Source organism: Eschscholzia californica, unplaced genomic scaffold (genome assembly GCF_041429995.1).
Source record: "Eschscholzia californica isolate CP2 unplaced genomic scaffold, dmEscCali1.0.p SCAF_2, whole genome shotgun sequence".
Classification (NCBI taxonomy): Eukaryota; Viridiplantae; Streptophyta; class Magnoliopsida; order Ranunculales; family Papaveraceae; genus Eschscholzia; species Eschscholzia californica.
In genome coordinates, this window is record NW_028238309.1 from 37,092,073 (window position 1) to 37,116,575 (window position 24,503).

General features: G+C 37.1%; 2 protein-coding genes across 3 annotated transcripts; both read left to right on the top strand.

The window, feature by feature from the left end:
• The first annotated feature begins 1,313 nt into the window (after positions 1 to 1,313).
• On the top strand, positions 1,314 to 7,520 carry MCM6 (minichromosome maintenance (MCM2/3/5) family protein). 2 transcript variants are annotated; one of them, XM_086658977.1, is made up of 18 exons: positions 1,314 to 1,673; positions 1,759 to 1,911; positions 1,989 to 2,114; positions 2,208 to 2,370; positions 2,462 to 2,655; positions 2,760 to 2,949; positions 3,046 to 3,123; positions 3,765 to 3,994; positions 4,089 to 4,203; positions 4,767 to 4,841; positions 4,922 to 5,062; positions 5,236 to 5,439; positions 5,524 to 5,685; positions 5,768 to 5,823; positions 5,905 to 6,053; positions 6,129 to 6,254; positions 6,841 to 6,971; positions 7,077 to 7,520. In XM_086658977.1, exons 1-18 carry the CDS (start codon positions 1,594 to 1,596, stop codon positions 7,203 to 7,205), a joined length of 2,502 nt encoding a protein of 833 aa, XP_086515103.1. In that variant the 5' UTR covers positions 1,314 to 1,593; the 3' UTR covers positions 7,206 to 7,520. The 2 variants fall into 2 exon arrangements, with proteins under 2 accessions (XP_086515103.1, XP_086515104.1); XM_086658978.1 differs by having other exon boundaries at positions 1,394 to 1,673; positions 6,132 to 6,254.
• A 16,063-nt stretch (positions 7,521 to 23,583) lies between these two features.
• MAP18 (microtubule-associated protein 18) lies at positions 23,584 to 24,462 on the top strand. Its single transcript, XM_086658901.1, has 2 exons — positions 23,584 to 23,743; positions 23,846 to 24,462. Exon 2 carries the CDS (start codon positions 23,870 to 23,872, stop codon positions 24,218 to 24,220), a length of 351 nt encoding a protein of 116 aa, XP_086515027.1. The 5' UTR covers positions 23,584 to 23,743; positions 23,846 to 23,869; the 3' UTR covers positions 24,221 to 24,462.
• Positions 24,463 to 24,503: the final 41 nt, after the last annotated feature.

The window sequence follows — 24,503 nt, forward strand, 5'->3', positions numbered from 1 at the left end:
AAATCAATGGTGATGGAAATCAAAACCATGTGTCACGTTTTAAAGCTATTACTGTCCATTCCCACGTGCAGACGATACGGTAGCTCACTCAATCACCCAATCAGTTTTTAACCCTCCTTGAGGAAGGTTATATTTTGGCCCTCAGTTCTTCGAGGCCTTTCGCTGTGCATCCTTAACTTTATTTGTACTGACATATTAGCCTTTTGGCATCTATATGAAGTTAATCTTTCCAAAAAAAAAACAAGGTATACAAAAGAACATTTATGGTAAGCTTACAAAAAAAGTAAAGAATACTTATGGTAGTTTATTTTGAATATTTTAGTATAATTTCAATGAACTTGAATATTTAATTATAATTTAATTAAACGAAATTATTAGTTTGTGTAAGTATTAACGGAAAATTAAGAACACAAAAATACTTCATTAAAAAAAAAACCTAACATGAAATTAAAATGTAAAATAAGATCTAACATGAAACAAAAAAGTTAAAAAAGACCAAAAAGAAGAAAAATAAGGGACTCAACCATCCCACCATTTGGTAGGGATGAACAGTGACGCACCAAATTTGGCTTGTCTCTGTTCAGAGAATTGGAAAACTATAAAATTAATCAAATCAGAGACAATTGTATCTAACGGCTAATCTAGCAATCAAGAATGCATATTATTTAGGCTATATGGCAAACCTTCTTCTTTGGCCTAGAGTAGTCCATTTAATTCTTAACCCATCTTAGGTTTGGGATTAAGTTTGGGCTTGGGCTTAGGCTTAGAGCAAGTCCAATGTGAGGGATCGGGCTCCCAATTTTGAGAGCCCTTGATTTTTTTAACTTCAATGTCGGCTCTCAAAAGAGGCTCCAAAATCTAAATTATGTACGTGTGTGATGCGCATGTGTGGAATTTCAATTTCTATTTTTAACTATAAATTATTAGTTCCAAATATAAAATTTAACTTTGATATTATTTGAGAGAGATAATTTCAAAAAGATAAACAATAAAAGAGAATAAGTTAAAAAAAGGTAGCTCAAAACAATTAAACAAGATTAAAAAAAATCAATTGCAATTTTTTTTTTTTTTTAAATATAAGTGGCGAGGATCCTCATTTTGGTGGATCCACCCCATTTGTTACTGTTGGAGTTACCCAACGATAACATTTGCGGCTGGGAGCCCCTCAGCCTTCCCATTTGAGAGCCTGAGAGGGTGGGGCTTCCAGCTCCACCGGGAGACCAGCTCCGGGGCTCTCGGGTTGGAGCAACCTAAGCCTGGACTGCGGCTCCCAAACTTGAATTTGGGGGTCACAGCCCATGCACATTGGAGTTGCTCTTAGACTTGGGCTTGGGCTTATGCTTATGCTTGGTCTAGGGCTAGATGAAGGAGTGGACTCTCTGCCCAACTTCCTGCCTCTAACGCGGGTTAGTCCGAGAAGCCAACCTGTCCCTCTTATGGGCGTGCTCATGTAGTTTGGCGGGAAATTGTTCGCTTTGCTAGTTTTCCCGCCCAAAACGGAGTTAGGGTTTAGTACCGAACACAGTCTCTCTCCATTTTCATTCCTTGGACTTCAGAAACCAAAGAGGAACTGAAGAGGAGAAAACGTGAAAAATGAACGCATCTAGTGGATTTTACGTCGACGATAGAGCCGGTGGTCAAGTAGAGATACATTTCTTAAACTTCCTCCAGAGGTCTTCTTTCTCTAAAATGAAATTTTCCGATCACTTTCCATTTTCGTTTGTTGGATTCTTGACTTTAGGGTTTGTTTTTGTTTAGCTTCAAGGTTGATCAAGCCGCAGGTGAGCCATTTTATGTATCAGAGGTCGAAGCCATGAAGTCGAGGGACTCAACGACGATGTTCATTGATTATTCTCACGTTATGTCCCAACCAGAAGCTCTTCAGAAAGCAATATCAGAGGAGTATTTGAGGTAATATCATAAACAGAAAACCCTAATTCCCCTTTACTTGAAAAAAACTGAAAAATCTGATTTTTTGTTTTTGGTAGATTTGAGTCGTTTTTGAGGAATGCGTGCAAGACATTCGTAACGAATCAGAGACCAACCTTCATTTCTGATGATAACCCTAACAAAGACGTAAACATTGCTTTCTTTAACATCCCTATTGTAAAGAGGTAAGATGAAAAACCCTAATTTATCAATTTGATAAACCCTAAGGGGGTTCTTTTTCAACGAGGGGTTATTGACTTTCTATGTTGAAATTTTAGGTTGAGGGACTTGACAACTGCTGAAATTGGAAAATTAGTTTCGTTGACTGGTGTTGTTACTCGAACTAGTGAGGTTCGGCCGGAGCTTCTCCGTGGCACTTTTAAGTGTTTGGAGTGTGCTGGTGTTATAAAGAATGTTGAACAACAATTTAAGTACACAGAGGTGATTCTTACTCTTCTTTTTTCTTGTGATCTTTTGTGGTATTTCAGCTTCTAGACTTCGGTTTGAAAATATTGTTACGTCTTATTACCAGCCACTTATTTGTGTAAACGCCACTTGTAACAATCGATCGAACTGGGTTTTGATTCGACAAGAGAGTGTATTTACGGATTGGCAAAGGGTCCGAATGCAGGAGACCTCAAAAGAAATACCAGCTGGTTCCCTCCCTCGGTCATTGGATGTTATCCTCCGTCATGAAATGGTTGAGCAAGCCAGGGCTGGGGATACGTAAGTTTTTTATTCTTGGGCTCTTATATCTTCAGCCACTTTTTTATGGAGATTTTTTTTTCTTGATATCTAATGATAGGATTTTACTGTTATTGCTACTCCAGGGTCATTTTTACTGGTACTTTGGTTGTAATACCGGATATATCGGCTCTAGCTTCACCAGGGGAGAGAGCAGAATGCCGACGAGAAGCTCCACAGCGCTCTGTCAGTGGTCATGAAGGTGTCAGGGGTCTTAAGGCATTGGGAGTGAGGGATCTCTCTTATCGACTTGCTTTCATTGCCAATTCTGTGCAGGTTTACGCTCGTCTTCCCTTGTTCGTACTTATGTTTTCTGTTGCTATTTGATGGGTCTTTCAACTTTTGTACTTCGCGACGATATTTTGTTTTCAGGTTTGTGATGGAAAAAAGGATAATGACATTAGGAATAGGAAGAAAGATGCTGACGGTGAAGACAATCAGCAATTTACGGTGAGATAATTGGTTTACCGCAATAATACAGACTGAAGAATCCTATTCCTTTCATTCTCTTTGTCACAATTGTTGACCCTTCAAATCGAACTTATAAATTATATACTTCACGTATTTAGTGTCTTCATTTTAACAGTTTCTCTACTTAATCAGTGGGTAAAAGTTTTAGAATTCGCTAATTTAGAACTCTTTACTCATCATCTGTTCCAATTGTTGTATTGTTTATGTACTTCTGTCATCCATCACTTGGGTCAAGATACTAGAAGGTAATTACAAGGGAAAGAGCAGTGGATAAAATGGAACATAGGCAATGAATGCCATGAGCAAAACATGAAAAATTACAATGAGAAGAAATATAGTAATGTAATATGTGCATCGTGATTTGTGGGAGTTAGACGTATCTTTAACAATGCGTAAACTATTGGGTGCACACGGTGATCTATCATACACCATTTTGTCCTTAGGAAAGGATCAACCCTACCTCAGGAATGAATTAATCTCTGCTTAGTGTGTTGTGGTAATTGAACATGCCTTTTGATAATGGAGATCGTTTGTCCGATCAGTCATCTATCATCTTTTGCCCAAATTATTTTCAAAAAGATTCATGATTTTTAATTAATTTGTACTATATCTTGTGGCAGAACGAAGAGCTGGATGAAATTCAGACAATGAGGAACACCCCCGATTTCTTCAATAAACTTGTCGATAGCATCGCACCAACTGTTTTTGGTCACCAAGAAATAAAGCGAGCTATCCTTCTTATGCTATTGGGCGGAGTCCACAAGTTTACTCATGAAGGGATTAACCTGAGAGGGGACATCAATGTTTGCATAGTTGGAGATCCTAGTTGTGCAAAGTCCCAATTCCTCAAGTATTACAGTTTGCACACCTAACAGTTATACCTATTAAATGTATAAAATTTATTTCTTGTTGTCTTACCTAGAAACTCGTTTTGCTCTTTACAGGTATACCACGAACCTAGTTGCACGATCTGTCTACACTTCTGGAAAATCCTCCTCTGCTGCAGGTCTGACGGCCACAGTCGCCAAAGAACCAGAAACTGGGGAATTCTGTATTGAGGTATGCTCTTACTGATTCTTATCGGAGTTTCTGTTCTGTAACTAAGATCTAATAAGTCTGGATCATTGTTGGAGACTACAAGCTGATCTCAGTATAAGCCAATTTCTCCGTACAAATCTATAAGCTCGACTAGTTGAATGATATTAGTTAAGATTTAAAGCTTTTTGGAGATATAATGTTTAGGGATATGCGCATCTATTTTATATGCATCATAAACATACTGATTATATAACGGACACCCAAAAAAAGTAGCGTACCAAAGGGGTATGCCGTAAACCCTACTGTACCGAATGCTCGCGTGGTAACATACCACTACTCTCACTGCATACCTAGGAGCGATCTGCATACCAGATAAAATTGGACAGGACTCTGAATCGTTTGTATTTAACGTATTTGAGAAATAGCTGAAAAATAATCGCCAAGAGGAAGTTCATACTCAAAGTAGAAGTGCATCTTTCTCATTTGATCTTTGCAAATGTTTTCCTTGTATCTATCTCCTCATGCTCAAGTTTCTGGTTCTTGCAACTTTAGGCTCATTGATGACTTTATTTGCACCATTTCAGGCGGGTGCTCTAATGCTTGCTGACAATGGTGTATGTTGCATAGATGAGTTTGATAAAATGGATGTTCGAGACCAGGTAATGTTTTAGATTTCAGGCATTGATTACATTCATATTTTGCTATTATTTAGCTACAAACTGATATAGTTGCACTCAAGGTTGCCATTCACGAAGCTATGGAACAGCAAACGATAAGTATTACGAAAGCGGGAATACAAGCAACTTTAAATGCCAGAACATCAATTTTAGCTGCTGCCAATCCCACTGGTGGTCGTTACGATAAGTCAAAACCACTCAAGGTAGGGTTTCTTTTCAGACTCTTCATATTTCTTATTTTAATCTTTTCTGATATTGGTTGTGCATGCTTTTTTGCATCCCAATACAGAATGTCAGAAACCTTCATTAAAGAGATTATTGTCAATCATTTAAAATTGGGTTTTGAAACACGTTACCACCATGCTCTTCTTTTCAGTATAATGTGGCCCTTCCTCCTGCTATCCTATCAAGGTTTGATCTTGTGTATGTTATGATCGACGAGCCGGACGACCAAACAGATTATCATATTGCACACCACATTGTTCGAGTTCATCAGAAGCACGAAGAAGCGCTTTCTCCTGCGTTCACCACTGCCCAACTTAAGCGCTACATTGCATATGCCAAGACTTTAAAACCAAAGGTTTGTCCTGGCAATCTTTATAGCAAAAACTTTTCAATGCTATTAAAATATCTCAACGTCTTAACTGAGATTCAATGCATACAGCTAACAGAAGACGCTAGAAAGTTGCTGGTTGAATCTTATGTTGCTCTTAGAAGAGGTGACACAGCTCCAGGGGGAAGAGTTGCTTACAGAATGACAGTTAGGCAGCTCGAGGCATTAATCAGGTTATCAGAAGCCATTGCCCGAAGTTATTTGGAATTGCAGGTATGTCATTTTATAAAACATATCTCGTTTATAACTTCTATGTTCACCTTTACTCATGAGACTTGTGTTTACTCGCTTACAGGTCCATCCACGTCACGTTCGTGTGGCCGTGAGACTACTTAAGACATCTATAATCCAGTAGGAAGCTTCACTGAATCTCTAAATAAGCTGCTATTAATTTTCTCTATATTTTATAATGGCTTCTCTACTATCCTGCAGTGTTGAATCGAGTGAAATCGATTTGTCCGACTTTCAAGATGCAAATGCTGATAATGGTGGTCAAGATGGTGGTGCTGAAAATAGAGCTTCTGATCATGACGATGGTCATGCAAGTAATGATGCGGCAACGGCTGCTTCTTCAAATCCTGGTATGACCTAATGACCAACATGAGATAATACGTTTTCACATTTTCTTATTGGTGATAATGAATATTTTGGTACAGAAGGCGGAGAAGCGTCTGGGAGTCGTCAAGGGAGGAAACTAGTGATAACGGACGAGTACTTTCAGAGGGTTACCCAATCCCTTATTTTACGTCTTAGACAACATGAAGAAGCTGTAACTCAAGATGGTAAATCATCTTAAGTTTCCTCTTTATTTCAGTAAAAAAAAGTCTAGTTAGCTCTATATAATTTAACCGAATATCTTCATGAACTTGCCTGTTGTAATACTAGGAATGGTTGACTAAGCCTGGCTCTTAGGCTGGCATACTCTTAAGCTGCTCTAAATTCTTCACATGCTCACCTCTGGTTTATATACGATCCTATAATTCTTAAACCCAATTCTCGGTAATACGATGAACAGCAACACATCTTGACCCAACTAATTTTGGGATCTCACATTTCCACTAGTTACTGTGATCTGCAAACGTCAGGGTAAAAACAGGCCTCCGGATTAGCCCCAGATTTGTTTTTCTACTCTTTCCATGCAAATCTTGTAATTCTAAAGAAACATAAAATGGTAATTGTTCAGATATACATACACGTTAACAAAATTAACCGAAAAGTCGTCCCCTGTGTACATTTCATCACCTTGCCTCTTAGGCTGTGGAAATTATAGTAAAAATTGCTAACTTCGATCGATTTTTTAGAATGGGCTTGAAGAATTTTTAGCTTAACGCAAAACTTAGTCTGGTCTCTACCTGATTCATCTTACAGGGACTGGATTGGCAGGAATGAGGCAAAAGGATTTGATCCAGTGGTATGTAACTCAACAGAACGAAAAATCAGCATACAGTTCCTTGGAAGAAGCAGCGAAAGAGGTCGATCAAATCAAAGCTATTATAGAGGTAAACGAAGTAGCTATATTATAATTTGTAAAGATCAGTTTAAACTTCATACTGAAAGAGAACCTTGTAATTCTATCTAATTTGATGAGTTTGATGTAATACCAGAGTTTGATACGAAGGGAAGGACATTTGATTGTTTTGGACGAGGGAAGTGCTGATGCAGAGGGTGAAGAGGAAATATCGCCGAGAGACAGAAGGATTTTAGCTGTGGCTCCTAACTATGTCATTGACTGAACCAAACCATATTATGGCGTGGAAGAAATTATTCTGCAATGTATTCTTATAAATCATTAACTTGTGACTTCAGAAGACATTCTTTCCTCACGATTTTAAGCGTTTTTTAATCTCGAAAATCATCTTCTGAAGTTCTTAGGGAATGAACTAAAAGAATATCCTTACAAGAAAGCCTAGGCCATGAGTTGAATTGGTTCCATCTCTTAGGACCCTCTGGTTATATTTGTAAAAGAAATGTTTCTTTTCCCCTTGTAATCTTACTCTGAGTTCGTCTTAGAAGCTATTTTTATAAATTCTCAACGGTTTAAAATCAAAGGTACAAATTATGTCGTGGATGCATTGAATTAGACTTTGAACCTTCTCTTTTCTCAAAATAATGAGTTGGGTTTAACCCTTGTTTTGACCCAGGTGATTACATGCGTCTATCACCTTCGTCTTCCATTCATATCTATCTTCGTACTTATTTTTAGATCGAGTTGATAATTTAAAAAGAATTAAAGCGAAAAGAAAAACAATGTCTGAGCAGAAAGAAAATCCACTGCAGACAAGTCACTCTTTCTCAAATTTCAGGTGGGAGCTCACACCTCAGTTTGTCGTGTCAATTGCTTATAAAACTCCAATTCTGTTTTGGTTGAAAGCCTTTGATGACGTTTACAGAGTACAAAACCAAAAGTTTTAATGATTTTTAGTTGAAGTGGTGGTATTTTGACTATGATAGTGATATCTCTCAATAAGAAATACAAGCAAATAATACAAAATGAGCCATTTTTGTATCAACACCTATTAAGGCTACCTCTTGATTGCACTTGCCATATCATGAATTCTCAATAACAATCTACATAACAAGAGAGTAGGGTATTTTTTTCAAATATGTTCTTCTCTTGAATGACTGTAATGACTGTGATTACACTTTTCAAACTTCTGTCCAAGGATTAAGGTTATACTTTCCAAATTTATCTTTACATAAAATTACGCAAAAATATCTCCCTATATGTCCGACATGTATGGGTTATACTCTCGTTATATTAAAGTAAAACGGACCAACCGATGAGACACTTATGAGTTATGAAGTTGAAGAGATTTTGAAAGTAAGATCGTGTTAAGGATCTCTCCTCGTATGTAACGTAACACCATGTCAAATAGATATATTTTTGACCATTCTACGACAATATGTCTTAAAGTTCTTGAGCCTCAAGCAATAGTACCGTGACCTGCACTTTTGGATTGCTCTTGTGGTATGATGGAGACTTGTGGGATTTATGCAACAATATCCTGGATAAGGGAGAGATGAAAGCTTATTGTCACTTTCCAAATTGATGTATCTTTTCCATATTTAAAAAAAATATATATGACTTAAAATTAATTAGATTAGATTAGATTAATTGTAAGACTAATTAAGCAGATCCTTAATTTGATAAACAGATTAATTAGATAAACTGGATTATGACTCTTCCAAGTTACACCATTTTTTTCTTTAAAAAAAAAGTCGTTTTTCCCCAACCATAAAAGAGTTCTCTTCTAAAACGTTTCACTACGTCATCAATACAAAATAATTGAGTTTGGAATACTACATATCTATTCTTTCCTGCCGTCAGATGCTCATGGAGATTCAAGAACATAAGATCTAAGAGTCTTTAAGTGTATTTAGTTTGGTTGAGTAATCGCCAAGAGACAAACATCCTCATCTTTTCTTGATTAAGATCCCTAAGCAAAACTAGGTCACCCGTAGTTGAAAATTCTAACTACTGGTGTCTATTTTTCCTATATGATTCTCATCCTGACGAAAACGATGAAACAAACACATATTTGTATCACGAAAGAACCCGTAAATAAACCATCATAAATTAGCATAGAAAATATTTATATGTTGAAAGAATAAGTTTCTTGAAGAACAATATTAGATTACTTCTCAACTTAATTGAATGTTTCAATTACAGTGATCTCTTTATATAGAAGAGGTTTAGAGAGAGAGAGAGATAATCGATCTTAACTACCACTTAACTAATACTAACTAACAGTTAAAAACTAATCAGCATAACACTATTCGCAGACCCTCCTGGCTGCCTCCTATCGATAACTTGGGCGCTTCGCTTTAAGCACAGGGGTGCGTATAACAGTACGGCCGGTAAATCAGTTAGGCTGGCCTTCTCCATCCTCAAGGTGTTCGACGAAATGCTTAGAGAGTTGATCACTCTTACAGCCCCCCTCAAACTCATGATCCGAAGAAGTAAGCATCATGAGTTTGCTTCGTATGAAGTCAAACTGTGAGAAGACAAGTCCCTTGGTAAATATATCAGCCAGATTCTCTTCAGACGAGACGAACTTAATACTCAAAGAAGAATTCATCACCAAGTCTCGGATAAAATGGTAGTCTATCTCGATATGTTTAGTCCTAGCATGGAAGACCGGATTAGAAGCCAAAAACTTGGCACCCATATTATCACATGACAGACTAAGAGGAGTAGCAATCGAAACTCCAAGCTCTTCTAACAAGTAGGATAACCATAATAACTCTGAAGTTGCAAGTGAAAGAGCACGATATTCTGCCTCAGTTGAGGACCTAGACACAGTGGCTTGCTTCTTAGAAGACCAAGACACCAAGGACGAACCCAAGAACACACAATAGCCACTTGTGGACCTCCTAGTATCTGGACATCCTGCCCAGTCAGAATCAGAAAAGCCTTGTAGAATAGACACATCTCCTGAATTAAGTAAAATTCCTGCTCCAATAGTTCCTTTCAAGTATCTCAACACCTTCTTAAGGAGAATCAAGTGAGCAGTCCTGGGTTCATGCATGAATTGAGACAAATAATTGACACTAAAGGTCAAATCAGGTCTGGTCATGGTGGCATATTGTAACCCACCAACTATACTTCTGTAGAAAACAGGATTATCTATAAGATCACCATCAACTTTAGAGAGTCTCTTTCCTGATGAAATAGGAACCAGGCTAGGCTTGGAATCAGAAAGACCAGACTTGTCTAATAACTCAAGAGTGTACTTAGTTTGAGTAAGTAGCAAAGAGGATGGAGTTCTCTGAACTTCAATACCCAAAAAATAATTTATGTTGCCAAGTCTCTTCATAGCAAATTCACCAGCTAAAGCAGCAAATAACTGGTCCAAAAGTGAAGTGGAAGTACCAGTAAGGATGATATCATCCACATAGAGAAGAAGAATCATCATTTGGCCAGAAGAGATGAACACAAACATTGAAGTATCAGAAGTACTCCTGGTAAAGCCCCAATTTTGAAGATAAGTGGAGAACCTTGTGAACCAAGCTCTTGGAGCTTGTTTCAGGCCATACAGGGCCTTATGAAGATGACACACATGGGTTGGAGATTGAGGATTAATAAAACCTGGTGGCTGTTTCATGTAAACAGTTTCAGAAAGATGCCCATGGAGGAAGGCATTTGACACATCAAGCTGTTGAATTGGCCAATGATGAGAAATTGCCAAAGTTAATATTACCCTAATGGTTTGAATCTTCACCACTGGGCTAAAGGTCTCCTCATAGTCGATTCCTTCTTGTTGGGAGTAGCCTTGAGCTACAAGCCTTGCCTTGTACCTTTCAACAGACCCATTGGAGTTGTATTTAACCTTAAAGACCCACTTACAACCAAGTATATTCATGTTTGAAGCTTTGGGTATGAGAGACCAAGTGTTATTTCTCAATAAAGCCTGAAATTCATCTTCCATTGCTTGCTTCCAATTTGAATCTTTAATAGCACTTTTATAACCTTTAGGTTCTGGAATAGAATGGAGTGGACCCTTATGAACAGGAGCAAGAGCATGAGGAACAGAAAAATGAGCCACATGATCTGGGATGGATTTGGGTTTAGTAATGCCACTTTTAAGCCTTGTCTGCATAGGATGAGAGTTAGATTCGATAGGGTTAGGATTGATTTCACTAAGAACTTCTTCTTGAGTAGAATTAGATAGGATAGGATTGTGTGAAGAATGAAGAGAAGGATCATGAGATTCTGAAGTAGAAGGAGAGGATGGAAATACTTGATCATCTAGGGAGTATGTAGAATGATAAGATGGACTTGTTATATGTATATTAGAGGGAAGTGAAGGAAGCTCAAAAATTTGATAAGTAGAGGTGGTAGTGTTGTCTGACTTAAGTGACTTCTTCATTGTAGCATAAGGAAATGTGAATTCATCAAAAATAACATGTCTTGAGACATATTCCTTTCCTGTCTCAATGTCAAGACATTTATATCCCTTATGTGTAGGGCTATACCCTATGAATACACACTTAGATGATTTGGGACTCAACTTATCACTCTTAATATTTCCTAAGTATGGATAGCAAAGTGATCCAAATACTTTGATCATGTCATAAGCAGGTATCTTATCAAAAAGTAGTTCATAAGGAGTTTTATAGGAGAGAAGCTTACTTGGGGTTCTGTTTATGATATAAGTGGCAGCTGCATAGGCATGAAACCAAAATTCTTTGGGCATGGAGGCTTGAAACAGTAATGTGTTACCCACAGAGGTAATTTGTCTATTTTTTCTTTCAGCCCTACCATTTTGTTCAGGGGTGTATGGACAGGAGCTTCTGAAGACAATTCCACACTTAGTGAGATGAGCATGGAACTCTCCTTTGCTAAGTTCTGGTGCTCCATCACTTTGAAAATACTTTATTGGAAGTGAAAAGAGCCTTTCATTTTGTGTTTGAAAATGCTCAAAGCACTTTAAGCTTTCTGACCTAACCTTCATAGGATATATCCAAAAGAAACGACTGTAGTCATCAAGGAAGAGAATGTAGTACCTCACTCCTGTCTTTGTAGTGACTGGGGCTGGTCCCCAAATGTCACAGTGTATTAGTTGAAGAGGAGCTGATGATGAGCTACTAGATGTGTGAAAAGGAAGTCTCTGGCTCTTCCCTAATTGACAGGATGAGCACACATCCTTAAAATTTTTGGATGTAATCTTGATTTTATTTTCTCTCTCTAAGAGCATAATTAGCTCTTGAGAAGCATGTCCCAATCTGTTATGCCAAGTCTCAGCTGTCCCTCTTGCTAAACAAGCTATTTCATTTTCTTCCTTTGGTGAAACATAAGGATCCATTTGAAAATCAATGCTATAGAGATTATTCACCATTGGTCCTTCTCCTAAGATATCTTTAGACCATAGGTCTCTAATTTGAAATCCCCAAGGAAGGAATTCCACACTACAGAAGTTCTCTTTAGTGAACTTTGAGATGGATAAGAGATTCTTCTGTATTTGTGGAACATGAAGTACTTTCTTAAGATGGAAAGTGTTTGGACCAGTAGCTAAGTTTGCTTGGCCTGTGCTGACTATGTTTAAACACTTGCCATCCCCAATCATAACACCATTAGTACCTTGATAAGGAGTAATAGATTGCAAATTCTCTTGAGTATGTGTCATGTGGCTGGTTGCTCCTGTATCAGCTATCCAATTTTTATCTTTTGTACTCAAGGTCAAATAACTCTTCTCATCTTTCAAGTACTCAATCTCTTGTTCAGCCACAAAATGGGCTTGTTCCTCTTCTTCTTCTTGTAGATTTGAGCTATCTTCCTCTTCTTCTTCTTCTTCATCAATCTCTTGAAGATGAAGATTAGCAAAGTTTCTGGTTGCTGATCTTGAATTCTCAGAGGAGAAATCTTTGAATCTTAACCTACATTGTCTAGCAGTATGTCCCCACTTGTAACATATTCCACAAGGGACTGTAGTGAAATCAAAAAAAGCACTTCTTGGCTGAGAAGGAGCCCTCATATTCGACCTAAAGGATGGTTTTTGACCATTTTCAAAACTTTGGGTCTGGTTTGTAAACCTCATAGGTGATGATCTAGTGCTACTTCTGTTTTGAAATTTCTTAACAAGATATAATTCACTTGGGTCCTCATGTGTTTCTTGCTCCTTCAACCATTGTTCATGGTGAATTAACCTGCTTCTTAATTCTCCAAAACTAAAAACACCATCTCTATTCTGAATAGTAACAACAAATTGAGAGTATTCTCTCCCTAGGCCTTGAAGAGCTATCCTAGTTAACTCAGAATCACTCACTTTATCATTAACTGCTACAAGAGAGTCAGCCAAATTTTTAATCTTGCTTAAGAACTCAGCAATAGAAGAAGACCCTTTCTTTAAATTTTGGAGTTTATTTCTTAGAGAAGATTTTTGGGCTTCAAATTCTTGAAGAAAAACCATTTCCAAATAACACCAAATTTCTCTTGAGGTTTTTAAACCTAAAATGTCAGAAGCAATTGAATGGGTGATGGTTGCTTTTATGCAAGACTTAACGAAACTATCTACTTTCCTCCATTGAAGATAGGCTGGATTTACTACCTCTCTTCCTTCCTCTACAATTAGCTGAGAGGGTTCACTCATGGTGCCATCAATGTAGCACATTAGGTCGTTTCCAATCAGGGCATTCTCTACCTGATCTTTCCAAACCAGAAAGTTTGTTCCATCTAATCTAGCCGATATTAAATTTGTAAGATTCGGATTATAGGTTACCTGGTTTTGATTTGGATTCATCTTTCAATGGTTGAAGTTTGATTTCTTTAATGGTTGAAGAAGAAGACTGTATCTCTGATTCCTTGATGACAGAAGATCAGCTTCCTTTGTTGTTTCTTGATTTCAATCTTTCTTGAAAATCGATTTCTAGGGTTTCTTTATGGCTCTGATACCATGAAAGAATAAGTTTCTTGAAGAACAATATTAGATTACTTCTCAACTTAATTGAATGTTTCAATTACAGTGATCTCTTTATATAGAAGAGGTTTAGAGAGAGAGAGAGATAATCGATCTTAACTACCACTTAACTAATACTAACTAACAGTTAAAAACTAATCAGCATAACACTATTCGCAGACCCTCCTGGCTGCCTCCTATCGATAACTTGGGCGCTTCGCTTTAAGCACAGGGGTGCGTATAACAGTACGGCCGGTAAATCAGTTAGGCTGGCCTTCTCCATCCTCAAGGTGTTCGACGAAATGCTTAGAGAGTTGATCACTCTTACATATGTAAATATTTTTTTTGCTTCATTCAAGTATGTAAGACAATTTGCAAATCTACTTCGAGATTGGTATAGGAAATTTTATCACAAGCGAATAGATTTATTTATTTGAGCTATAATTTAACATGTGATCTTATAATAAAACCAAAACGGACAACTTGTAAGTGATCTTCATTTGATATTTTCTACTACCTTTTAGTGTTAAAATTAGAATGAAATTCCATGTTCCACAATGAAGCAATCAATCAAAATTGCATTTGAATAATAAATCCAGGTATGTGTTAGTGTATGTATGATAATAATAATAGGAGCCTTGACCTTGACGGCTTAGTTCCAAAAACACCAGCTAGGCCACGTGAGAAAGTTGGTTAGATAGAAAAACCTAGGGTTACCTCTATGATCAATCATTGATTCAATTTGGACAGTTCAAATATTGAAAAAAATGTACCCTCCTTCCTTTCTTCCCCAAGAAAGATTTTGTCCTGTTTCCACCTATATTACACATTCATCCAGGACTCATTGGGACCCCATGTTCTTACCCTACACATACACATATACGTTGTGGTTGTTGTTGTTGTTGTGTTGTATTGATGAGTTTGTGATCCAACCTGTCTTCCTATTGTATACCTGTCTTTTTGTCTTTGTTTTACAAGGTCTCAACCTTAATTTGGTTCTCCCACTTAACAAGGGCTTACTCCAATTTTGCTCCCCATTTATACCACCTAAAAGTTTGACTCATATGTTTGCCCATTCAAAATTTTGACCACCTAATTGTGCAAACAGGCCAAACATCGGCCCGGTTAGCGAAATCAAGGCTAGGTTTTTTAGCCATAGCTATAGACAACTAAGATAGAAGTCTCGAGTCTAGAGCAAGTTCACGACCAAAGAAAGCCAAAGCATCTCTTCAGATACTCCACCAGAAGAAGTTTAAAAAAGCGAAGATCATTTTGTGCCAGACTCCACTCACAACTTTTTAGCTTAATGTGAACAGACCCTGATTAGTCCTTTTTACACATTGCGACAGAGATAGTAAAGAAAAAAGAGAAACAAAGGAATTTGTAAAAAAAATTAAAGAACAAAGGGTAGAAAAAGAAATTAACAAAGAATGAAGTGTTAAAATTAAGTGAATGAAAGCACACTTGGGGGGCTAAAATTTTGAGTTCAACATATTTGTGGTTCAAACTTTTCCGTCGATCAAAAAGTAGGTCCAAAATGAAATTAACCCTAATTTGATGCTCATTTTATCTACCATGGACTCTGTTTATCTCATCTAATCACTTGATTATTCCACTATTGATTTGTCTACCCTATTTGGAAAAGGAGCATCTCTTAAGAGAAAGTTCTTGTACATTAGTTCTTCTTTGGATTAATTCCATTTTAACCCTCTAAAGATGACCAGCTCACTACAATGGCCCTCTAAAAATGATCAACTTCCAAATTGACCCCCTAAACTCTATTGCCGTCAATTTTTCCATCCATATTAGTGACTTCATAATGTAAATACCAGCTTTGCTCTTTTGTTTTTTTAGTTTCTCCCACCCACTAAATTTCTTTTCTCTCTCTTATTAATTTATTTTTTCCCTTCATCATCTTCATCAACTTGTACTACTATTTTCACTAGAAGATGTTTTATTGAAAAAAAAATATTAGTTTTGAGAAAAAACTCACATTTCTCTTCTTCCTCTTATCTTCTCTAAGCTTTTCTCCATTCTTTAGTTTTCTCTTTATTAGGAAAAATCATCTTGAAATTTCTTCTCTTGAGAGAGGGTTTTGAATTAACCCAAAATGGAATAAATTTGTATTGAGAGAGGGTTTTGAGTTGGTTTAGAATTTGAACTTTTATGACATATTGAGTCATTTTTGGGGAAACTTAATGTTTTAAGGGAGGAAATTTTTTTGTGTTGAAATTTAAGGGAGGGATTTTAGAAAGTGAAAAGTTAATTCTTACTGTCTTGAGAGAAGAAATTTCAAGATGATTTCCTAATTGATAGAAAAACTATAAGATAATCAAATAAGAGAAATCTTGAATTTTTTCCTCAAAAATATTTTTTTTTAATTGAATATCTTCTAGCAAACTCTCAATAGGAAATTTTGAAGATCATGATGGAGGTAATTTTTTTTGAAAATGTTGGAGAATGAAGAAAAAATTAATTAGAGAGAGAAATATTGGAATGATGGTGATGAAAATGAAAGTAGTTGTACAAAATGATGAAGAGCGAGAATAAATTAATAAAATAGAGAACAAAAATTAATGGGTGGGAGAAACTAAGAAAAGCAAAAGGGTAAAGGTGAGGTTTACATTGTTAAGTCACTAATGTGGATGAAAAAGTTGACAACAATAGAGGTTAGGGGGCCAATTTGGAAGCTGGTCATCTTTAGGGGGCCATTTTGGTGAGCTGGTCATCTTTAGGAGGCTAAAACAGAATTAACCCTTCCTCTTTTATCTATATGCAATTTCTCATAGGATCCTATTTGAAAATAATTTGATCCCTAAGGCACAACTAAATACTATACAATAAATTGGACCGAAGATCCAAATTTAATTTTTTTTTTAGTTAAAAAGACAAGTTAAATTTTTTTGTTAAAAACTCAATTTTTGTATTTCTTTTGTTAAAAACCCAAATATTTGTATTTTGTTTGGTTAAAATCCAATATTATTTGCAAAGGTGTTGCAAGGGGTTGCAAATATATTGTAAGGTGTTGCAATGCGCTCCATAACTATTGCAAACCAATTGTAAAGTTGTCGCAAGACGTTGCAAAGCTGTAGCAAAGTGTTGCAAATTAAAAATGTACTCAGGGAGCTGAAGACCAAAAAAAATTGACTGATCCTTTTTAACCAAAGTCCAAATTTTTTAGAGAGTTTTGACAAATTTCCGTTTATTTTATGCTTACTTGTTACAATTCTAACAGTACGAAATTCAAAATGATTAAAATTTTGGGATGGTGATAAAATTGAAGTATTTATCCATTATAAACATATTAAAATGTGTAACTTCCACTGCGGGATGGTGTTTATTTTTCTTTTTAGTGTTTAAAACTAAATATTGTGAGTCTGATTTATTCGAAAGGAAATTTTGTCAAAACTCCTATAAATGTTTGTTTTGATGACCTAATTTTTTTAGTCTTCGGCTCCCTATGTATTTTTGTAATTTGTAACAGGTTTGCAACGGGTTGACAAAAGTTAAAAAAGGTATTGAGTTTTAACTAAACAAAACATAAATTTTAGATTTTTATCAAAATAAAGTACAATATTTGATTTTTGACCAAACAAAATATGACTTATCCTTTTAACTTTTTAAAAAAATAAATTTGGGTCTTCCCTAAAATAAACACCCTGGTATCACTAACCTGGTCTTAGGTAATGGAGAAGGCTGGAGGAGGTTTTTTGAGGAGAGAGAGAGAGAGAGAGACTAACATGCAGGAAGGATTCCTTCCTTCTCCAACTCCTTTCTACCTTTTCACTCCAAACCCTAATTTCTCACCTAAAAGTCAATTTTCCTTTCACTGTAGTTATTAAATCCACAAGAAAATCATAGGCGTACACTGATATCCACCTGAAAACCCATCTAAGCAAATCTCGGTGTTTTCCCCAAGGCATCAATACTAGAGAGACTCAAACTCATAAAGGTTCTCGCCTAGCATAAGCATCTCCCCCATAGACAATAGCAATACTTACAAATAGTATCAGGTAAGTTACTTTCGTTTACTCTTCCAATTTAAGTTTAGTTATATATCCTCTTCCCCTTCCTTCTTGCATGGCCTGATTCAATTGGGCGGCCATCTTTTCTCACCTTTGCACGCGTCAGAGATGTCATTCTATAGATCCTTTGCCCCTTCTCCTGTCATTCTCTTGCTAGTTCCCGAGGAGAGGAACAAATCTCCCACCAATAGAACTTCTGCAATCACCCACCCATTGTCTTAAGTATCCACTGTTGATCTTCTCCCTCATCATTAGACCTGTAGTAGATCCTATTCTCCATGTAGGTTCATACTAATCTTAACCTTTATTTAATCCGAGTTATTGTAACTTTTGAGGAGTATTTCTTCTCTACCCTCTCCCATCTTTCCCTTCTGAGTTACATGCCGAGAGAAGTCTTCAACGAAGTAGTCTCCTCTCTTGCTAGCAAAATGGCAGTCTACCTAAACCTTTCAGAGTATGGACAACTCACCATCTCCTATCCAAAAGCCTCGGCAGTCGTAGATTTTCAGGATTTCTCGTTATGGTTTCTTGCTAGGATCTGCCGCCCTTACTTTATAAAAGAGCAAATTCTTCAGGGACTGTGATCTGATTCCTTACCCAGAAATGCTCAAATACTTTTGTGGTGAAACCTATTAACTCTTTCATGTATAAGGCTATCAATTTTGGTAGACCGTGGATGATCAAAGGTATGTTAATGGTTATGAAGAAGGTTGATTTTCAGCTCCCCCTTGACTTTTCTGATCTGTTCTTCGCACCCCTTTGGTGCTCTTTGTACAAACTCCCTCCAGCTATTCAAAATAGGGAAGATATGGAACTGATATTTGCATGCATGGGTTCGATTATTCAGATTTTCCTTAAAATTTTTGGATCGGCTCGTACCCCTAATATAACTGTCCAATTCATGTACGATGTTCGTACCCCTCTGCTGGCTTCAATTAATCCTATTTTTATTGATGGAGGTAACCCCATTAATTTTAGTTACAGAAAGTATCTTAAGGCTCTTTGTCGCATTATGGATCATCCATTCACCTTGCGTGCCCCTCCTATTGATCCCATGGAGACTTCTTCGATTAACAATCTGGTGATTGTTCAGTCTGTACACCCTGCTCCCAATATAAACAAGCAGACAACCCCCCCCCCCCCCATCTCATTTTAAATCCTAATGGTAAACGAAAGGAATGACAACCTCTAGTTCAGGTAAAATTAGAGAAGATGGATGATTATCCACCATTCATATCTAAGAAGCATAAGGAGACTATTTTAGGCTCCAAGTTGATCGTGGGGGAGGCTTCTTCTTCTTGGCTTCATGCTGCTGAACAAACACTCACAGGTCAACCTGCCAAATCTATTTGGTCGTCGGTCACAGGGAGCTCAGGACTCACTCCTAATCTTTCGCCCCTTCCTCACCTTGATGAATCTCTGACTTCGTACTTCAATCCTATTATGATATATGAAGGTAATGAAGTTGACTACCGCCCTATGTGAAACAATAGTTTATTTCTGGTGTAATTAGCTAATTGTTTACTTTCTTTTATATTTTATGTTTTGTTTGTTTTTGGGCTATTAGCTGGTTTGTTTCTTTAGTTGAGACTTTTGTTGTTGCTCTGGTTAAGAGTTGTTAACAGTTTGTTGATCCCTTTTGGGTCTGTTTTGTGGTTTGGTATAGCTCCAGTTCTATGTTATTGTTCTTAGCCTCTAGGTCATATATTAGTTCTTGCTTCAATTTTAATCTTGTACTCTGTTTTTAGTTTCTTCCTTGTTGGACTGTTTTAGCTTGTACTGAGTATCTGGTACAGAACCATGACGCATAACCGCGACATTTCCATTCTCTCTTGGAATGTCCAAGGTTGTGGTAATTTTATCACTCACAAGCACTTGCATAATATGATTAAAATCCATCATCCCGACATTGTCTTCTTAGCCGAGACAAAGAATGTTTCGAACAAACTTCACCAATTCCTTAGATTACATAAGGACTATGATTCTATCACTGTCGACCTCATAAACAAATCGGGAGGCCTTGCTCTTTACTGGAATAAAATCTTAGATGTCAACATCATTTATTCCGATGCTAATATCATTCATACTAAATGCTCCCCTAGTAATAACTTGGAATTCTACGCTACCAGTTTTTATGGGCACCCGTATAACACGCATAAGAAGCTTAGACCTTGGAAAAAGTTACACTCGTTGGCCCAAGGCTTAGACCAACCTTAGGTAGTCATTAGGGACCTTAACATCATCTTTCACCTGTCGGAAAAGTCTGGTGGCATTCCTGGTCTTCCTTCGATCACTCACGGAATCCATAATATCATTAATAGTATGAATCTCTCGGACCTGGGTTATTCGGGTAACCCTTTCACTTAGACCAATAGAAAATTTAATGGTAATCTCATTCAGGAAAGACTTGATAGAACCTTAGCAAACCCGGATTGGATTACCACCTTCCCTAACTCTATGGTTAATCATCTTGAAGGTGTGGGATCGGACCACTCTCCTATTTTGTTATCTACAAATCCTATACATAATCCTATTAAGAAGCCCTTCAAATTCCTTCGTACCTGGATGTCACATCCTGACTGCCATAATTTCATAGCTAAAACCCCGCATACTCTGAATAGTCAAACCCCGCTTCCTCCTATCCAGTACAAGCTTAATAATCTGGGCAGGAATCTGGGTAAGTGGAGTAAGAAGGTGTTTGGTAATATAGAAGTCCAAATTAAGGAAACTTCCAATACTCCTTCAAAACCCCAAGAACTAGTATCAGTACGATCATCTGAACTCTGAGTTAGACATCCTCTATCACCAACAAGAAAGTGTCAGGAAAGAAAACTCCAGGAATGACTTTATTGAACTAGGTGACAAAAACACCAAATACTTCCACTCTACAACCATTTTCCGAAACAGACAGAATAAAATTCACTCTATAAAGAACACGCATGGAGAGTGGATATCTGAGGATCCAGCGATTGCTAAAATCTTTTCTGATCATCTTATCAATATTGTCACCCCCCTTAAACCGCAAATGGAGGACACTTTTATAAATCTTTTTAACCTTATCATTACGGCTGATCAAAATAACACCCTCACAGCCACCCCTTCTCAAGAAGAAATTGACAAGGCCATTAAGAACCTTAGAGCAGAAGCTTCCCCCAGACCGGATGGCTATCCCCCTTTTTCTTCCACTCCAACTAGGATACTGGCCCTCAATATTACTAATATGGTTTGATCCTTCTTCACCTCCGCTACTCTGCCTCCTCATACTAATCATACCCATATCTGCTTGATTCTTAAAACCGACACCCTTCAGACACCTGCGGACTTCCGCCTTATTAGTCTGCTGAATACCACCTATAAGATCATCTCTAAAATTTTGGCTGAGCGTCTCAAACCCCTTCTTCACCTCATTATCTCGCCCTTCCAATCCGCCTTTGTGCCTAACAGACAAATATCAGACTACATAATCATAGCTCAGGAGCTCATTCACTCTTATCGACATACTAAAGGTTCCAATAGCTATTTCCCACTTAAACTCAATATGTCCAAGGCTTTTGATTGTGTCGAGTGGACATTCCTAGCGGCTGTTATGAGTAAGCTCGGTTTCTCCAACCACTGGATCAATATGATCATGGCCTGCATCTCCACCTCCACTATGGTGGTTCTTATTAATGGTCGACCAGAAACTCCAAAATATAACCCCTCTTTCGTTTGGGAGGTTCATAATGGTCGTTCAATCAACATATGGACTGATAACTGGATTCCTTCCCTCCTGACCCCTATTCTAAACCATACTAACTCGGACCTTTTGACTGTTAATCAATTTATTAATAACAACACTTGAAATGAAAGTCTTATAACCTCTACGCTGGGTTCAGAAGCATTTCGCCTCATCTCTGAAGGTCCAGATAAGTTAATTTGGCCCCTCACTAATTCGGCTAAGTATGATGTGAAGTCTAGTTACAATCATCTCATCAATGGTCACCTTAACTCCAACAGAATTGTCGTTCCATGGAAGTTCATTTGGTCTATTCCTACCATACCCCGTATCAGTCTCTTTCTTTGGAAATGTTGCACTAATAGTCTTCCCGTCCGTCAATTAATTGGTAAGTATATTGGCAATATTACCACATGTAGTTACTGCGGATCCCTTGAAACTTTAGAACACACATTACTTCACTGTTACTTTGCTCGCAATATTTGGTTTCACTCTAATATTATTACCTCTAACATTGACTCGGTTTATAACTGGATTTCCTCTTGGAACGATATGAACTTTAAGGTTAGTGAACATCAAAGAACTCTGTATGCAATTACCTTATGGCATATTTGGAAAACGAGGTGCTCTCTTTCCTTCCAGAGAGAACCTCCCTCTCTCAAACAGGTAATCAACCAAATATTAATTTCTTCCAGGAATAATAATATAATTAATTATTCTACCGACATAATTAGGCCAACCAAACCTCCTACTCTATGGCACCCACCTCAGAAACCCTTTACCAAACTTAATACTGACGTCTCATTCACTGATATCAAAGACCCGACAAGAATTAGTATATTATTTCATAACGATAATGCGGAATTTCTATATGCTCACACTTCCATCATTAATACTAGAAATGTAGAAGAAGGTGAAATACTAGCAATTGTAGAAGGTATTAATTGGGCGATTACTCACAACGTGGGATTTTTGCTTATAGAAAGTGATTATCAATCGATCATCAGACACCTCATCGACGCCAATAATCCCATCCATTGACACTCCAGAGCACACGTTCCGAGAATCAAGAAATTGCTAGAGAATTTAAAGATGTTGTGTTTTCGCATATTCCCCGTGACGCTAATGTAATAGTTGACACTCTTGCTAAATGGGCTAGGATCTCTAATAGTAGCAGTAATTGGGAGGTTGCTCCCAATTTTATTCGACACTTGTACTGTAATAACTCTGTTATTGTTTAATCTATTTCCCTTACAACAAAAAAGAACTTGTTCTTGGGACCAAGAGGTTTAGAATTATTTCTATCTTGGTCTTCACTCGTGATTAACTTTTTAAAATGGTCCCATATCTTGTCCAACTTATGATTTACCCCCTAAATCAACCCCATTAAATTACCATATAATATTTTTCTCACTTTAAATATTTTCCTCCCATCGTAAGTTCTTTTCTTATGTCACATCTTCTGTTACCAAAGCCAAATCGTAATTTAGTAGAAACAAAAGATAAAAGAGAGAAAAATCATAGTTTGAGAAGAGAGAAAAGAAAGTTTTTTTTCGCTGTTGTGGTCAGAGATGCCACCAGCCCTCTTTCTTTTCTAATTATCTCGTTTTCTCTCGCTACATTAAGACCTAACAATTATAAAGTTAACAAAGCATTACGCTTTGGGACTAAGAAATCATGACGGGAGGGTGAATTTAACAGTGACGAAGAAATTTTACAGGGATCCTCGACGAAGAAGTGATATAAGGAGCCAAAATAGAATTTGTCAAAATATAAAAGATAAGTTAGTGAGTTTGCCATTGTATGGTGGCAAAACTGAATTAAACTATGGAACAATCGGTTTATACTCTAATTAGTGGGGGATAAGTAATGACAGGTCAAACGTTGAATAAATAGGTGGGGCCATGAGTGGTATTTAATGTAAATAGTAGTGATAATTAAGGGTATTTAGTAAAGAAGAAGTTCTATATCATCCAGCCACGCTCTTCTATTCTAAAGCCTGTACAGTTTTGTAGGTGGACAAAAGAGTTGGCAAACACATTTCAGTTGAGAACGACTTCATTTCTATCTCTCACTCCTAACCAACCCAAACCCTAGAGAGAGAAACAATCAATCACCTCTTCTTCAATTTCTTTGTAAGTTTATTTTTTTCTTTATAACTTTTAATTGTTTCCAAGTTTCTTTCATTTTCATCATCAACCTCATCTTCAATTAATCTCTAATTTGTTTGATTACAGGTATTAATTAATATATTTGAGATCATGGGTTATTGGAAATCAAAGGTTCTTCCAAAGCTCAAGAAGGTTTTTGACCTAAAGGGGAAGAAATCTGAACCAGCTCCTCCTCCGGCTGAAACTGATGCCACCGCCGCCGCCGTCACTGAAGAACCAGTAGTAGAAAAGAAAGATAAAGAAATCGTGGTTGAACCATCGGAGACAACTACAACAGAAATAGTAGAAAAGGTTGAAGAATCTGTTGCTCCATCAGTACCAGAAGCGGTTGTTGAAGTGGCGGTGGCTGTGGTGGAGGAGATAGTGAAACCGGAGGTTGAATCGACACCGGTTGTTACTGAACCGGTGAAGACCGAACCACCAGCTCCTGAGAAGAAATGATTGGCTGATGGATGGATGGATGATTAAGTTAATCATCATGCATGGTCATGTATGTTGTTAATTTGTATTTTGTTGCCCAAATACTTATATTTTTTTTTTAATTTCTTCTTCTGATCTGATGCCTTGTATTTATGTTTCTTGATTATCTGTTTTGTCTAAATTGTTGATTTGTTTGTATTGTTTTGTTTGTGTGCATAAATTTGAACTTCTTCATCAATTAAAATTGTTATAATATTATTGTATTTATCTGTTAATTTATTTATTTTTTGCTTTAATTATTGGA

Excerpts from the sequence above, each read along its gene's own strand:
- MCM6 (XM_086658977.1), top strand. The coding sequence starts at position 1,594 with ATGAACGCATCTAGTGGATTTTACGTCGACGATAGAGCCGGTGGTCAA. Across the intron at positions 5,440-5,523 it reads CCAAGACTTTAAAACCAAAG|CTAACAGAAGACGCTAGAAA; the intron begins GTTTGTCCTGGC and ends CAATGCATACAG. Across the intron at positions 5,686-5,767 it reads GAAGTTATTTGGAATTGCAG|GTCCATCCACGTCACGTTCG; the intron begins GTATGTCATTTT and ends ACTCGCTTACAG.
- MAP18 (XM_086658901.1), top strand. The coding sequence starts at position 23,870 with ATGGGTTATTGGAAATCAAAGGTTCTTCCAAAGCTCAAGAAGGTTTTT.